This window comes from Vigna radiata, chromosome 5, assembly GCF_000741045.1.
Source record: "Vigna radiata var. radiata cultivar VC1973A chromosome 5, Vradiata_ver6, whole genome shotgun sequence".
NCBI classification, from domain to species: domain Eukaryota; kingdom Viridiplantae; phylum Streptophyta; class Magnoliopsida; order Fabales; family Fabaceae; genus Vigna; species Vigna radiata.
The window spans coordinates 35,176,785-35,196,247 of record NC_028355.1 but is presented as its reverse complement, the minus strand read 5'-3'; the positions used below and the strand labels follow the sequence as shown (position 1 = coordinate 35,196,247).

At 26.2% G+C, this 19,463-nt stretch overlaps 1 protein-coding gene across 1 annotated transcript; it reads right to left on the bottom strand.

Moving 5' to 3' along the window:
• Positions 1-4,596: 4,596 nt before the first annotated feature.
• Positions 4,597-16,673, bottom strand: LOC106760670 (probable terpene synthase 11). Its single transcript, XM_014644080.2, has 6 exons — positions 16,054-16,673; positions 13,806-14,067; positions 13,246-13,618; positions 13,043-13,124; positions 5,098-5,346; positions 4,597-4,920 (listed from the first exon to the last, which is right to left on the bottom strand). The coding sequence occupies exons 1-6, from the start codon at positions 16,225-16,227 to the stop codon at positions 4,597-4,599; spliced, it is 1,464 nt and encodes a 487-aa protein (XP_014499566.1). The 5' UTR covers positions 16,228-16,673.
• Positions 16,674-19,463: the final 2,790 nt, after the last annotated feature.

The window sequence follows — 19,463 nt, the reverse complement described above, 5'->3', positions numbered from 1 at the left end:
GATTTTTTGCTCTTTTTTTTCTTTTTCTTTTTTCTTAGATTTTTTGTTTTGTTACCATAAAAATTAAAGTAAAATAACCGATAAAAATAAATTAGACAACAAAAAAAAACTAACGTAAAAGAGAATAATAGAAAGTAAAATAAAAACTAACATAAAAATAAAATAATGAAAACAAAAATTAAAATGAAAATAAGATAAAATAAAATAAAATAACAAAAACAACAAACATATATTATTTAATCATCCGGACAAAATTGAGTATTGACAATTATGAATGCATCTATGAGATTTGAATTGGGTAATATGATACTAGTTGAGTTAAGAAGCACAAATTTTATGATTATATAAATGTTTATTAGTTAATATTAGCTCAAGACATTAAAGTTAGAGAACTCATTGACAAGGTGTCGCCAAACATCAATAAGGATCGTTGGGTACCAGAAAATCAAACTAAATCATGGGAGCTTCATAGTTTAGTTGGGTGATCATTGAGCTCATTGGGTTTCAAGGTTGACACTAGGTGTTATTCAACTAGAGTTGGGCTCTACTCTTCCAAAAATTCTCTAGTTGAGCTGCGTTGGATGGTGAGGATTGGCATTAGGAGGTAGTAAGATGATTTCCATTATGTATTTTGAATTGTATGGAAGATCGTGTGAAATTTATAGATGTATAAATTATTATAATATTATAGATGTATAAATTTATAGATGATATTGACTTTTGGAACCTGACGAGAACTGAATTGTGAGGATGATTGGATTTCCAATGGAGAAAATTCTTGTGAAGTATGTTTCTTAGGGTATGCAATAAAGTAAAGATTCATAATGGAAGTTATCTAGACACTCTATCAACCATTCAAACTCAAATAGAGATGAATGAGTTAGACGATGAGGTTATTGTCTAAAGAATAAATTTAGAGTTCTCATGACAGGAAGAAAGACTAACCTTGTGAGTGAAAGTTCGTCACAAGTGAAAAATTTCCTAACGGTTTAACATCAATGCATTTTATTCTAATGATTAGAGCTATAAGACTTTTATCACACCAGTCAATTTGACCCCATCATATGGTTTGTCCCTAATCCACATCGACTAAGGCAAGAAAATTTCACAAGACAAAAAAGTTCTCCATTGAAAAAGTCCAAAGAGTCAAAATATCCACAAAAATCTTGTGGGTAATTAAGGTCAACCCATGAGTTTTCTTTTTAGACAAAATATTCATTTTGAATGCAAGAAAAATTCATTTAACTCCTACTTTGTTGCAAATCTAACCACTTTTAATTTCTTAAAAATATATGCAAATATTCGAATTAGATAGACTTTGTAAGAAGTTTCAATAAACTTATTTATTTATATAGGAAAATTACGTAACAACATAAGATGTTGAATCCTTGAGTAGCGAATTATATTTTATTTTCCTTGACTGTTTAAATGTATTTTTAAAGTATATAAGATAGTCATTTATTTTTGTTGTGTGAAAAATTTACTTAAATCTGACTCAAAATTAAATATGACATCTCAATTTGAAAATTTAATATAACGAGTTTATGAATAATAAGTTTATAGATTATTTTTATTATATGTTGTTTATTTTTATTTTTCTTCTTTTAATGTATGATTTAAATTTATACTTAAATTCTACCAATTATTTTTTTTCTTTAATAATATATATATATATATATATATATATATATATATATATATAATAAATATATTTAGTAATCATGTTTGAGACTTTATTATAATCTATTACGTACTCTTTTATTAAATCTTATAAGTTTTTTTTAAGAAATTTATAAAATTAATAAATAGATTATGATTTATTAAATTATATATTATATATTTTATTTAATAACATAATAATACGTATGATATCAAGATATTGATTTAAATATAACAAAATTACAATATATTATACTATATAATAAAATATATAATATTATTTGTGTACATAAATGATATTGTTTCTAATATTTAATTAAAATCTTATAATAAGATCAAATTGACCTTAGCTCTAATCCTAACCCACTTAAGAGAAGACTTTGGGGAATAGAGCTTTTTCTTTTCCATGTGAGGAGATCTCCTAAAAGGAAATCTTTTCAATGATGTTTAGGACATGAGTCAAGTTGACACCTCTAATCTTTATTGATGAGACTTTGTTTTAAAATTGTTTTGATTATTACATATGTTTATTTGATATACTATGTATCTTTTGTATATTAGTTTTTTTTTTCTTTTTATGTTTTTGTTTTTTACAATTATTATCTTTATTGATATAAGTAGACAAGGAAATAAGAGTCAATCAACCCTCTCTAAGAGAGATAATGATGTAACTGTGTAGTTTTATGACTATATAATTTTAGTTGTAAAAATCTTTTCTAAAATGCTATTAGTCTCTTTATCTTGTTTATAGTTTCCTTGAGTTATATACCTATTTTATATTGTTATAGTTATATTGTGGAGGTAAACGTACTCTAATTTTATTTTTGGATTATATATCTTTAGATTATTAATTATGAAATATTCATGTTATTAAATGAGATATTACATTTTATTTTAAATAAATCATTAAATGACTTGAAATACTTTATATTAATAATTTTTAATAAATATCAATCAAAAATCACATTATTCAATTATATACATATATAAATAATTTGAATTTATAAATGAAACAAATAATTAAAAATAAAAAAAAATATTACTTCAAGTCATCATTGTTTAAGTGACATTACGGAAGAGAAAAGAATCGATATTAATTCGTATTCCTTAAAATTGTAAAGCTACTATTAGAGATCTACTATTAAAAAATAAGAAGCATCTTTGTTATATACTGAACCAAACTGATTTCTCAAACCTTGTTATACCAATGCTTACCCGAAGCTCCTCTTATTCTAGCTTTTGAACTTAATTCTTCTTGTTAAAATACGATATCTGATCTCCTGACTTTGACCTTTAAAACTTCTTCATTCAAATTAACATGTAGTGAATTATTATATTATGACATGTAGTGAATTAACATGTAAAAACATATTATTAGAGATCTTCCTAAACATGTCATAAATTTTGAATATAATTTCAATTTTATTATCACATTACGACACGTGACACTGATCATGTGATGTGATAATAACATGTATCACATTATATATTATTACTTTAATCTCAAGTTAGTATTCAATTAAGTTTCAATTATTTTTAAAAACAAACAACTTTGATTTTCTCTAAATTAAAACTAAATTTAATTTTTAGATAAATATTATATAAATATCTTTATTAAAATTAATATTTTTATTAAATATTTTTAACAAAATTATGTTTATTTATATTTATATTTAACATTGAAATTTATTTAAAATATGAGTGTTATGTTACAAAGAAGTATGCCTATAATATATAAGGGAATAAATGTGATAAACTAACTAGACTTAAGGTAAACTAACAAAGATAATAAAAAAGGAGCAGTAGTAGTTAACACAATGATAACTTTTTGGCAAGTATACCAAATCATTACAAGTAAAGTATCTTTCTCCCAAGGGACTTGTGCAACACATGATAATTCTTCCTTTTATAACTCAATTAGACATTAAAATACACAAAACAATACAAGAAACTAGTTTTGGTATTTTATAAAACAGTTGGTGTGCCAGGAATTGGTCTTTGACTAACATTACAGTAACATCCTAGATAAAATACGTTCTCTGTTCAAGCATTCACATAAGCATATCTTGATTTAATTCCTTAAAGCAAGTTCTAAAATCATCTATTAAATTATTAATTCCTTAATTAATTTAACAGATAATTTTGCATTAAAATCAGAGGTTTAGAATGACCAAAAGTACAGAAGCTATTCCTAGCATCGTTCCTTTTAGTTTCTTTTCTTACGTTTCTGGTTCTAAAAATAGTACAAAAGAACCTTTAAAAAGAATTATACTTCCGTATAATCTAAAGCAAGTCAAGAAAAGAACAAGAACATAGACATATATTGCACATGAAATTTACATTAATGTATCGTCATACAACCAATTCTAATGAACAGAAAAACTAGCCTCTCCTAGACATCTAAAATGTACTCTTTACAACAATTCCTCGCAGAAAGTGAAGTCTTGATGTCTTGAAGGGTCTCCTGATGGTCTTCTCCAGTTCTCCAGAGCGTTTTTCTATTTTTCGTGTCAGAAGATCGTTTCTGCCTTCTCTGTCACGTCTTTTAAGAGTCACTTAACTTCCTTAATTCTCTCAACACACAAGAGTGTGTGCGCTGTGCGAATTTATTTTAATTGCTGCACTGTTATTCGCTGAGCGCACAAGTATGTGTACGCTAAGCGAATTTCAACATTTCTTTTTCTTCAACTTCTCTTATTCGCTCAGCGCACAGGTCCTGGTGCGCTGTGCGAATCTATTTTTTTGGCTCTGCGAATTTGGCTTGCGCTCTGCGAGAATTGGTTGACATATTCTCATTTATACAACTTTTCCTGAACAATAATTTACGAAACAATCTACTTCTTATTACAACTTTTCACTGAGTAATAATATGAATAATAATAAAATTGAGATTATTTATAAGTGTAAAAATAATTCATTTTCACATTTATCACACAATCATACAACACAAGTGATATCACTTTCTTCCTTATATTTGTCAGAAGGTGTAAACAATAATGCCTGTACTAGATCATCAACTGTAGGCATTTGTTGATCATCGCCATGTTGATAAATAAACTGAGAAGTTCTAGCCATGTTGAAAGAAGCCTTGGTAACAGCAGAAGGTAGAGTGGTATTAGCCATAGCAAGACCATTTAGCTCAGGCCATAAGTTTACCAGGAGTTGTCTTATACGCTTTCTAGCAAAACTTTCATCTAAAATACCATTTTCTTTCATGAGACATTGTATGCTACATGCATTATCACCTCTTTCTTGTTCCTCCTGAAAATGAAACATCATTAACTTCTCATCCCATTGTCCAGATTCATGTATCAATATAACAGTAATCTAATTTAAAAATTTAGCATAACTACAATTAGGATGTTTAGGAACCACAGCAGTTTTTATCAACAAGTGAATTAGATGTGTATGTTGATGTACCAATATAGAGCGAGATACCTTTGAGGTTCCTAAGTCGTCCCAAAGCCTAAGAATTTCTCCAGAACAAGTGAAGAGTCTTGGATATGGACTCATCAAGGAAATGGTTTCTCTTGAGAGGTTTTCCCCAATGAGGACAGTTGCATGTACTAAGGCCAAGCATGATCCTGAAGAAATCACCCCATTATCCAAATATTCCTTAAAAGTAGGAACATATTTGTTGTTGAACCATTTAGCTTCTTTTAGATAAGCTTCTAGTAAGTCTATCCACTGCAACAATTAAACACCATTNACATTTAATATCTATAATTTTTAACATTATATTATGTTTTAACTTACAAACATATTCGACTCAAATAACTTAAATAAAGTATTTAATTTATTAGATAAATAATATAAAAGTATTATTAAATACTTAAAATATAAAAGAAAAGTTAATTGTTAAAGATTTGGAATTTATTTAGTTTTTTTGTCATTATAAAGTTAGTATATAATAATAATAATATATTATTATTATTTACTATTAATATAAAATGGAAGTGGTAGAAACACTAATATTGAAGTTTTCTCTGAATTTTATATCACAAATTCAAATTTGTACCATGTGAATGCTCCATTAATTTAGAGAGAGAAAGAGAAAGAGAAAGATTATTAAGGATAATGGAGGTGTAGGGTATTTTTGGAATAAAAGAAAATAGTGGAGAGGTGTAAAATATTTTTGAAATAAATGAAAATAATGGAGAGGTGGAGGAACACTTGGGGAGGTGGAGGAGCACTTGGAGAGATGGAGGGAGCAACATCCTAAGATATTTTATATGATTTTATATTGCTATGATTGTATTTATTAAACAATGAAAAGTGTTTGATGAAGTGGTTAAGTGATTATAAAAATATTGAATATATTTTTCTGTGTTATTAATTATTAAAAGTATTGTAGAAATATTGTATATATAGGATGTTTAAATATTATAAAAATATCGTATATATTTTTCCGTGTTATTAATTATTAAAAGTATTGTAAAAATATTGTATATATATAGGATGTTTAAATATTGTAAAAATATTGTATATATATGATGTTTAAATATTGTAAAAATATTTTATATATGTTTAAATATTGTATATATTTTTCCATCATATGTCAAACATTAAGAGTAAATCAAAATTAACTTCCTAAAATAGAACTAATCTTTGATTGTGAAATTTTCAATGAGAAGACAGAGAACCTGGTTATGAAGGATGTACATTTTGAATAATTAATTTAATTTCAATAAAAAAAATAGGATTTGAATAATTAATTTAATTAAAAAAATAAGTGGATTAGTGAGTCAACCCGACCCACCATAGGTTCAACCTGTGTGAGCCGGATCCTTAGTAAGTCGAGTCAAAATTGACTTGCATCAAAATTTTCACATTTTTTTTCAATCCAATCCGGCTCAAACCCTAGTGAGCCGGGTTGACTCACGGGTTTCAACCCATTTTCACAGTACTATTTCTGATTTTTTTTAAGTAAAATCACAATAATTGTTATAAAAAAAAATAACACACACAAAATAACTTTAATAAATTTTCAAATATAAATTCATAAGCCTGTTATGACACTAACAGCCCACGTCATAATATGCAAAATTATTACATCCATTATTAAAATTTGCATCATAAAACATATATAAGTTCTAATCAAATTACATCATCCAACCAATTCCACCTAAATAAATATTAGTTCAATAAAATTAAGATAATTAAACATTACTAAATTTCTTTTGAAATACCACAATTCAGTATTTCCCAACGAAAACTAATATTTCATTTTAAGTTCTTTTAATATATACCAATATCAAACTCGTTGATATTATAATAGTTTTTATATAAATAAAGATATTACAAATTTCTTTAATTTTTCACAAAAGGAATATATTAAAGTACGTGATTTACATTATTAATAACTATAATATATATTTTTTTTATGATTTATATTAATCTACTAAAAATCATAATTTATTCAAACTATTATTATAAATATTTATCCTTTCAGTATTTTAGAATTGACAATAGATTTAAAATAACATACTCAATTATTTCTATAATAAATTATGAAAGTATAAATAAAAATTTTATAAACAAATTTTATTATTTTGAAATATATCATTTATCAATAAGTTAATTCTCTAAAATTTTCCATTTTCTTTTTATTTTTTTTTATCCTCTTTTTATGTCTTTAAAGAACCGAGATAGTTGGCCTTATCCTCTTGACGAACTTCTCTTTTATGTTCGGTAAGTTTTTTTGTCTAAGTAAGTGAATTTTAACTTTTTTTTCCCTTGCTCAATTCTTTTCTCTCTCTTACATGTGAGAACTTCTTGCTTGCATGTATCACGTGAGTTATCAATATGAGTTTCTGTTAATCAGTAATCATAATTGTGTGATTTGGTAATTCTTGTGATGTTTCTTTTGTGTAAATAGAACATATTGTGAAGTTAGAGGCGTGTCGGTATATTAGAAGTTTAGGGTGTTATTATAAGTTAGGGAAGCTACAATTTCTAACTTTGGTGGTATGCTTGTTTTGTGCTAATTGTTGACTGAAATTGATAGTAGTGAAATCTTAAGCTTAGAATTAATATTAGACTAGTTTAGTACTTACATTAACCTTTTGAATTTTGTAATATTGTGGTAAAGCATGCTTGATGAATAAATTTTGATTTATGCAATTGAGTTCTGAAACGGTATGAAGTATGAAAATTCTAGTTTAGTTATTATTATGAATGCATCTATGAGATTTAAATTGGGTAATATGATACTTGTTGAGTTAAGAAGCACAAATTTTATGATTATAAAACTGTTTATTAGTTAAGATTAGCTCAAGGAGTGTCAAATTACACAAATCAAGCTTAAAAAGAGAAATTTGAGATTTTCTTATATTGCTAAGCACCACTTAGACAATGATTTCTCTGATTTGGCTAACATTGGATGAGGGTTCTTCTCGTTAGGTGACATCAAAGTTAGAGAACTCATTGACATGGTGTCGTCAAACACCAATCAGGATCGTTGGGTACTAGAAAATCAAATTAAATCATGGGAGTTTCATGCTTTAGTTAGGTGATCATTGAGCTCATTGGGTTTCAAGGTTGACACTACGTGCCATTCAACTAGCGTGGGTGCTACTCTTCCAAGAACTTCTCTAGTTGAGCTACGTTGGATGGTGGTGATTGACATTAGGAGGTAGTAGGATGATTTCCATAATATATTTTGAATTGTATGGAAGATTGTGTGAAGTTTATAGATGTACAAATTATTTTAATATGATGATATTGACTTTTGGAACCTGATGAGACATGAATTGTGTGGATGATTGGATTTCCAACGGAGAAAATTCTTGTGAAGTATGTTTCCTAGGGTATGCATTAAAGTAAAGATTCATAATGGAAGTTATTTAGACACTCTATTAACCATTCAAACTCAAATAGAGATGAATGAGTTAGACGATAAGGTTATTGTCTAAAGAATAAATTTGGAGTTCTCATGACAGGAAAAAAGACTAACCTTGTGAGTGATAGTTCGCCAACTGCAAAATTTCCTATAGTTCAACATCAATGCATTTTATTCCAATGATTAGAGCTTTAAGACTTTTTATTACACCGGTCAATTTGACCCCATCATATGGTTTATCCTTGATCCACATCAATTGAGGCAAGAAAAATTCACAAGATAAAAAAGTCCTCCATTAAAAAGGTCTAAAGAGTCAAAATATCCTCAAAAGTCTCGTGGGTCAAGCTCAACCCATGAGTCCTTTTTTTTAGACAAAATATTCATTTTTAATACAAGAAAAATTCATTTAACTCCTATTTTGTTGCAAATTAACCATTTTTAATTTCTCAAAGATATATATATAAACATTTGAATTAGATAGACTTTATAAGAAGTTTCAATAAACTTGTTTGTTTATATAGGAAAATTACATAGCAACATGGGATGTTGAAATCCTTGAGTAGCTAAATATATTAAATTTTTCTTGATTTTTTAAACATATTTTTAAAGTATATAAGATAGTCATTTATTTTTGTTGTGCAAAAAATTTACCTAGATATGACTCAAAATTAAATATAACATCTCAATTTGAAAGTTTAATATAACGAGTTTATGAATAATAAGTTTATGGATTTTTTTTATTATATATTGTTTATTTTTTTTAATGTATGATTTAAATTTATACTTAAATTCTACCAATTATTTATTTCTCTTTAATATATATATATATATATATATATATATATATATATAATAATAATAATAATAATAATAATAATAATAATAAATATATTTAGTAGTCATGCTTGAGACTTTATTATGTATTACGTACTCCTTTATTAAATGTTATAAGTTTTTTTCTTTAAGAAATTGATAAAATTAATAAACAAATTATAATGTATTAAATTATATATTATATATTTTATTTAATAAAATAATAATAAGTATGATATAAAGATATTGATTAAATGTAATAAAATTACAACATATTATGCTATATAATAAAATATATAATTTTATTTGTTTACATAAATGGTATTGTTTCTAATATTTAATTAAAATCTTATAGTAAGGCTAAATTCACCTTATCTCTAATCCTAATCCACTTAAGAGAACATTTTGGAAGATAAAGTTTTTTTTTTGTCCCTACGTGAGGAGGTCTCCTAAAAGGAGACTTTTTCAATGATGTTTACGACTAGTCCTTACGAATGAGTCAAGTTGACACCTCTAATCTTTATTGATGAGACTTGTGTTTTTAAAGTGTTTTGATTGCTTCATATGTTTATTTGATATATTATGTATCGTTTGTATATTAGTTTATTTTTTCTCTCTTTATTGATCCATTTTATGTTTTTGTTCTTTTACAATGATTACTCTTATAAGTAGACAAGGAAACAAGATTCAATCAACCTTTCGAAGAGGGATAATGATGTAATTGTTTAGTTTTATGACTATAATTTTAATGGTTAAATATGTTTTTAGTCCATATATTTTGGGGCGATTTTGGTTTTAGTCCCTCTTTCAAACTAAGGTACAATTTAGTCCTTCAACTTTAGAAAATTTTGGTTTTAGTCATTTTTACCAAATTGTTTTAACTTTATTTGTTGTTTTACACTGTTTGACACATTTTTGCTTCAATGTTAACTAAGAAACGTGTTTGAAACAGCAAATAAAGTTAAAAAAATTTGGTAAAAATGACTAAAACCAGAGTTTTCTAAAGTTGAAGGACTAAATTGTACCTTGGTTTGAAAGATGGTCTAAAACCAAAATGGCCCCAAAGTATAGGGACTAAAAACATATTTAACCTTAATTTTAATTGTAAAAATCTTTTCTAAAACGCTATTATTTTCTTTAGCTTGTTTATAGTTTCCTTGAGTTATATACAAATCTTATAGTTATATTGTTGAGATAAGTATAATAACATATTCTAATTTCATTTTTGGATTATATATCTTTAGATTATTAATTGTGAAATAGTTCATTTTAGATTATTAATTGTGAAATAGTTCATGTTATTAAATGAAATATTACATTTTATTTTGAATAAATCATTAAATAACTTGAAATAATTTATTTTAATAATTTTTAATAAATATCAATCCAAAATCACATTATTCAATTATATACATATATAAATAATTTTAATTTGTAAATGAAACACATATTTAAAAAAAAATTAATTCAAGTCATCGTTGTTTAAGTGACATTAATGAAGAGAAAAGAATCGATATTAATTCTTATTCCTTAAAATTGTAAACCTACTATTAAAGATCTACATTAAAAATAAGACGTACGCGTCTTTGTTATATTTTGCCTTCAAAATCTAAAAGACAACATCATACCTTATCAACATTTAATTTAATAAAATGTCTCAAATTATTATACAATTTTTTTCGAAATCATGGATTAAAATTAAGATTGTCAATATTAACTCTTAATTTTTTTCATCTAAATATCTAAATTAATTCTTCCTTTTTAAAATCCAAATAACTTTATCGTTAAAATTAAAAAGCATCACCACTAGATTAAAAACATGTACTGTATAAAAAGTTAATATGTACCTTCTACACAATCTGATGTTATAATAAAAACAAAGAACAAAAAAAACTTAAAAGGAATATAAAAACTTATGATTTCATAAAGATGAAATTTTATGTCACTAGTGTAGTAAGACTTTTAGACGTAAGTTATTTTGGACTTTTAACGTCATCCCCAAAATTGATGTCTATATAGGTGACGTTAATAGGACGTCAGTTTTTTGCAGGGGCGACGTTGATATAGACGTTTGTTTAGTTACAAGCTCGACGTCTACAAAGACATCCGACAATGCATTAACTGACATCTAATCTTACCTTAGACGTCAGTCTGTAGAACTCAGGACGTCTATAAAGCCGTCAAACTTTGCATTAACCGACGTCTTTGGGACATTATAGACGTCGGTTTGTACTTAACTGATGTCTATGAAGTGATCTTTGTGTTTTGGTGCGGTTTTTGTCGTGTCTTGGGATAGTGTAGTAGTACCTCCTTCCTTTGCTAGTTTCTTCGTAAGAAAAAGTTGCGTCTTTTGGACTTCTCATGGTATTTCAACCCAAAGACGAACTTGGTTCGTTGCCTAGGTCCATTCCGACCGCTACTGAAAAAGAATATGGTGAGAATACACCGTAAAGTTTTTCATTGACGGTCGGAATGGACATAGGCAACAATCCAAATTCGTCCTTGGATTGAAATGTCGTGAGAAATCAAAAAAACGCAAGTTTTCCTTATGAGGAAACTAGCAAAGGGAGAAGGTGTACTATGCTGCACAAAGACACAACAAAAAAACCGCACCAAAACACAACGAAAACTCATTTTAATCGGTTCAAATGAGAGATAATACATCAAAGATTACTTTAATCGGAGTAAAAAAACTTTGAATAATTAAAAGGAGAGGAAACTTACTTGGAAATGTAGAGCAGCGAAGAGAAAACAAAAAGACGATCAAAGTGTTGGTTCGCAAACCGCTAGTCTGCAGTGCAATTTAACAAGAAATTAGACGTCAGTTGTTAGCAGAACTTACGTCTACAATGACAAATACATCGGACGCCGGACTAATTTGTAAAAGATAAAATTAGTCGTAAGTTATCAATTACAGAAATTATAAAATAAAAGATAAAAGATAAAATATTATAATAATAATAATAATTAAAATTAGGTCGATTCCACCTAGATTCCATTTAGAAAGTAAAAGGTCACCAAAAACAATAATTGTTGATGTTTTAGTTTACATTGTTTATATTTAAGTAGTCCAATTTAAAATTTTCAATAATTGTTTAATAATTACTACTCACTTCGCACATTTTCTTAAAAACATGGAACACGTGTTTGTGCTCAGATATTCAACTGATTCGTTTTGCTACTATTTGTTTTTGTTCTCAGAATTTATATATGAAATAATTGTTTATAGGGGAGGGAAAGATAAAAACTATAATTTTATAGATCTGGGGGAAGGAAGAGAGGAAAACAAAAAAAAAATTAATATAAGATTTTATAATTAATATAAAAATATAACTATTAATATAAAATAACATAATATTTAATATTTTTCATTAAAAAGATATAATATGTACACTTGACCAAACTCCTACACGCCACAAATTAGAAACAAAGTTGTCATCATAATCACCATTGAAAATTGAGGGGACGACTATTGAATACATTAGAGGGGACTACTTTTCAAAAATAAGTGAATTATTGTGCTTTCAATTTCTTTCTTGTCACACCACTTCCTTATTATCAATAACTTTTAAAATCTATCGATTTTATAAAAGAATATATATCATTAAACATATGTTGCGAATAAATATCTGTATACTAAAATCAACCTATTTTTTCTTTCAACAATTTGATGATATATATATATATATATATATATATATATATATATATATATATATATATNAAAACTCCCAACGACCATAGGAAGCACTCTCTTGGTCCATCTCTTCCAAAACCAAGTCTTTCGATGAGTCCCAGGTCTTTCCACCACCTAATCAAATCATGGAAACAGTCTTATGATTCATATCATAAAAAGATGAAAATGGTAAAAGTAAAACTGAGAGAAATTCAACATTAAGCTAGACAACCAATTTTCATGTAAAATCTATTACCTTGAGATCTCTGCTAATTCTTTCTGGTGTATCGACTGAACCATGTCATAGTCTAGCCTTGCCAATTCTAGAAGAGCAGGAATTTGGTTACTTTCTTTGCTATATTGTACCATGTAATTTTTTGCTTCCAACCTTGCCATTCTTTGATGTCTTGGATATTTTAACGCTTCAACAACTACTCTTCCTACTTCAGGACTTAAGTGTGGTAGTGACTGATGCAGGTGAGCCCTTGAGCACTCCATGGCATGTTGTAGTACTTCTTCACCTTTTGCACCTAAATATGATGCCTCATGCAAACTTAACATGCCCCAAACGTCTCTGGTGGCCGATTCCTTGAAATTCCCACTCTTGTCCAGAAATTTATTGAAAACATCTATATCCAATAATCAATACATAATCAAATTAGTATGTTTGTGTAACAACGTACGTTAAGGTAGCTAGGTATTGATGCAAAGGTAAAATGACAACATAAACAAAGTGTATATAATTGAATTTTCTCAATGCTTTAAAATCACGAAACGATTATTGTTTAGTGTAATATAATGTTGATTTAAGTGTACCTGAAGATGTAGAGCAGCCATTATGTCTTAGCAAGCGAAATTGAAGAGCCGTGGCAAAGAGGTCTTGAGCATTGTTACAATCTCCCAGTCTTCCAAGNTGTANGTTGATCTCTTCTTCGAAATGGTGGTCAATTCCTAGCCTTTGGATGGTGTCAATCAACTTCAATGTTCTCAATGAATCACTTGAGTCTAGTAATACCTCTTGGCTTTTTATTTTGAGTTGCTCCAAACTTGTCATCGTAGGAATAGTTTGAGTAGGCTCCTGTTATGTTACCACCAACGTCAATGAAGGAAAATTGAAAAAAGTTTATGTCACTGTGTTCCCCAAAAACACTTGAAACATACAAAATTTGTGGAGAGAGGGACAAGTAGCTTCAAGAAAAGGAACGGTATAAACGGAATGACGAAAGTCTGTAACCTTTTCACCAGAGGAATATAATATAATTAAAAAAAATATTCTTTCAAACACTTAAATTTTTTACATTCATTTAACATTACTTTTACTTATTTTTTTTTCTTAAAAAATAATAAAACTTTTTACATTTTAAATCATTTTATCTATGTATTCTGAATTAAAATAAATGTATTATTGTTTACAATTAATGGATATATATGCAAGGAAAATGATATTTTAACACCATTTTTTGACATTATTTTGACATTGCACACATGTCAAAATGTGATTGGATGATTTTAAATTAAAAAAAGTTGAGACAAGAGTATATTTGGAAGAGAAAAACCAAAATTTGTTTTTTTAATTTTAAAATTATTCAACTATATTTTGATATGTACAGTATCAAAATAATATTAAAAAACTGTGTTGAAATATGATTTTCCTATACGCCATCATATTTCAGCAGAGATTAGCTGAATTCATATCCTTCTCCCAGGACTTCTACGACGGTGCCGTTTAAGTTGAAAACTATTTCACTTTAAAATAATAGGTCAAAGTACAATTAGTTAACAGAAAAAATATAAATTAATAACAAGTGCGTCATCACTTTCAAGGAATCTCTTAAACCTACACGCGCCTTGGGATTTGTACAATTTTCTTTAAGATTGGATTTCTTCTAATTTAATTTTGAAGATATGGCTTAAATTCAACATTTTTGATTTTATATATAGTTATCGATATAGATTTGCAAATTACTCTTTTATTAGTTGCAATTGAAAATATAATAGATATAAGTAACACTTTAATTTATTTACCTGATTAAAAAAATTAATTTATTAGTTAAAATTTTGGAAAATATTTAATTATATTTACTATACATATATTATATTAACATAAATAATTTAAAACAAAACTGGTAGATTAATCTCTTTTGTTATTTATAGAATAAAAATAAGTTTTTAAATTTTATTAAATTAAAATTATAAGTTAAATTTACTTAATTAGCATAAGAGAATTTCTTTTAAATTAATTTTAACCGATAATAAAATACTTAAAAAGGAAGTTTACCTGTTTTATAGACTTTTAAATTGAACTAATGAAAATAGATGTGTTGTGTTTATATTTTTATTGATTATACAAAATAATAAAATTATAACTATAAAATTAAATATGAATAACTTTTATAATTTTATTTTAGATAGTTTTATTAGTTTTCTATATAATATTTTATTATAAATAATTATTTTAGTTTAAAAATAATTAAATTTAAAAACAACGAATTTTAAAAAATGGTTTATTTTAAAATAACATCTCTTAGAAAAGTATATAAGGACAAATATTCTTTATATAATAGTATGATGAAACCACACAGAAATTTAAACCAACAATTTATTATGAGACTCTTCAACCTCATCTATATTCTTAGAATATGTTAGACGTTTATATATTAATCTACAAATATTTATTTATCCTATATTAAAAACTTAAAAGATATATGAAATAATGTAGCAATCATTTACTGCAGACTCTGTACAACCCCTTTCTTTATTTGGTGTGTAAGGATATTTTTTTGACATTTTAAAAATATTATCTATTCTAAATTATTTGCTATTTTAGAATATAATTAACTTTTTTCAATAACTTGCTTATTGAAGATATGAAATTAATTAGAAATAATTACAAAATTAACAATAAATAAAATATAAAGTTATTTTTCATGAAAATTGATATAATGAATTTTTAAATATAAAATAAAATCATTACTAAAAATTATTTACTGAAGATAATTAACCTCAAATAACTGAACAATATGGAGATTGCTTTAGAAAGAGAAGAGAGTGTAAAGGTACTGACCTTTTGAGGAAGAGCTATGGAGTTGATGGATAATTGCATGATGGATGGTGTTGATGTTTTGCAGGATAGGTTGCGCAGTTGATTCATCAACGGTTGCGAACTGCGATAAGCAAATGAGGAAGTAAAAGATGAAACTGTTGGCTGTGTAATTGCCATGGTTATCGTTGAAGACATTCAAGAGTGTTTCTGGTGGTGGCGGCGATGGAGGTCAAGAGAGTCGGGATAGCCTTATATAGACTCACGCGTTCGCATTATGCCCACAGTTCACACATTATTCATATGAAACGATGAATGTGCTCTGCTCCAACTACTTCCACTCGTCATTATCAACAGATTGCTTATATTAAAAATACGAATAATTTAATTCATTTAATATTATGAAAATAATTTTTTATCCATATCCGTGTCCGTCAAATGTGACTCTGTTTGACCAAATTTAAATGTGACTCGGCAGACCAGTCCATTCCTAAGCCTCCCCCCTTTCACACTATTATGTTTTATTGACTTTATTTTCTAAAACTCTAGTTAAATGTTTGAAGAAGTTGGATTCATTTCTTCTGCTGTTTATTCAAGATTTTTATTAATCAAATAAAACAAAACAAGAGAAAATTGAGAAAAAAAGAGAGTAGAAAATAGATTATTTCTAAATTTTATTATGAAAAAAAGTTAAAACTAAAGAAAGATAGTAGTATCTTTCATTTGATTGAATCAAAATAAAATTAAAATTAAAAAGAATAAAACACTATAAATATTTTTGAAAGAAAATATACATATTATTGAGCAAACAAAAACAAGAGCTAAAAAATATAAACTATATTATGTGTAAAATCAAAAATGTAATTGCAAAAAATATATATTATGGTATTGTGCTGAAACATTGAGTTTAAAGAGTTTTTCAAAAGAAAAAAAATATAAGGTTTAATATCTTAATAGATCCCTATTTTTTTCAAAATTTTAAATAGATTTATTTTTTTTTCACGTCTCAATTGAGTTTTTATTTTTGTAAAATTGAATTAAATAGGACCTTTCCGTCAAATTAAGATGACGCCGTTAAGAAGAATATACTGACAATGTATTTTTTTTTATTACATGACATTCAAAATAACTTTAATAATTTTCAAATATAAATTCATAAGCCTATTATGACACTAACAGCCCACATCATAATATGAAAAATTATTACATCCTTTATTAAAATTTGCATCATAAAACATATATAAGTTCTAACCAAATTATATCATCCAACCAACTCAACCTAAACAAATATTAGTTCTAACCAAATTAAGATAATTAAACATAACTAAATTTCTATTGAAATACCAGAATTCAGTATTTCCCAACGAAAACTAATATTCCATTTTAAGTTCTTTTAATATACTATTGCCAAACTCTTTGATATTATAATACTTTTTATATAAATAAAGATATTACAAATTTCTTCAATTTTTCACCAAAAAAATATTAAACTATGTAATTTACATTATTAATAAATCTAATATATATATATATATATATATATATATATATATATATATATTTATAATTTACATTAATAATACTAAAATTCATAATTTATTCAGACTATTATTATAAATATTTATCCTTTCTTTGTGCAAAAACTTATAAATTAATATTTTAGAATCGACAATAATTTAAAATAACGAAAATTGATTATTTCAATAATAAATTATGAAAGTATAAATAAAAGTTTTATAAACAAGTTTTATTATTTTAAAATATATCATTTACTTAAAAGTTATTTCTCTAAAGTTTTCTACCTCTCTCTATTCTTTTTTATCTTTTTTATGTCTTTAAAGAATGGAGATAGTTGGACTCATCCTCTTGACGAACTTCTCTTTTATGTTTGGTCAGTTTTTTTTTTGTCTAAGTAAGTAAATATTGACTATTTTTCCTTTGGTCAATTTTGTTTCTCTCTTACATGTGAGAACTTCTTGCTTGCATGTGTCACCTAAGTTATTAATATGAGTTTCTGGTAATCATTGATCATAATTGTGTGATTCGATAACTCTTGTGATATTTTTTTTGTGTAAATAGAACATATTGTGAAGTTAGAGGCATGTCAGTATATTAAAAGTTTAATGTGTTATTATAAGTTAGGGAAACTAAAATTTTTTAACTTTGGTGGTATGCTTGTTTTGTGCTAATTGTTGACTGAAATTGATAGTTGTGAAATCTTAAGCTTAGAATTAATATTAGACTAGTTTAGTACTTATATTAACTTTTTGAATTTTCTAATATTGTGGTAAAGCATGCTTGATGAATAAATTTTGATTTATGCAATTGAGCTCTGAAATTTTATGAAGTATGAAAATTCTAGTTTAGTTATTATTATTGTCGCAACCGATGTCGCGACGGGACGACGATTCAAAAAAGAAACGATTTTGAAAAAAGTTTTGGAGTCGCCACCATAGTTTATTCTGGAAAACTACAGAAAAACCATAAAATGATAAGGCAAGGTCTATAAAACCAAATTCTGGTTTCGGAAGTCGTTTACGTGTGGGGAAAGTGTTAGCACCCCCACAACGCTTGCCCTAAGGCAATACCTTTAATTAAATANTCTGTATACTAAAATCAACCTATTTTTTCTTTCAACAATTTGATGATATATATATATATATATATATATATATATATATATATATATATATATATTTTATATTTGAGATCATTATATAAAAATTGATTTAAATTTAAGAGAAATGAATATTTGTTTTTTTAATAGAGAAGTAATTGATTTTTTTTTTATTTCTAGAGATTAAGGTCAATAATTATATTTATAATATTGTTGAAAAGTGAAAATAATATTTAAATTATCTTCAATTTTGATATGGGACTAATTGAGGTATTATAAATTAATATTTTTCTCATGTTTGTTCTTAATTGAGGCAATCCTATAATTATTTGCTTTGATTTTTATTGGTTTTCATAGTTCTCAACTTAGACTTCTTTCCATAGTTGCAAATCAGTGAAGTGTTTTTCTTATTTCAGTTTTCATCTCCACTAAAACTCACACGGTGAAATTGCTTTCAACACTCATTGCAAGTGAAAGATAAACACGAATAACCTATAGACATTGTTGTATCTTCTGTTTTCGCACTTTCCTCTTAACTTAAAGTGTTTTCTAATTTTCATAAACAACGAATCCTAAATCCCTAAATTTTCATCTGCATATGCCACGATTTAAAATTTATTCAGAAATCCTATTTTTAAACGTTGCATATGCCATGATTTAAAATTTATTTAGAAATCCTATTTTTAAACATTTTTTTATGAAATGTCATGTATAAAGGTGTCAAAATGTCAAGTTTAAAAAACTGGTCACATACTTTTAAACTAAATTGAAGATTCTGATAAAATGAAGATCGAACTAGAAAAAACTCACAAAAACA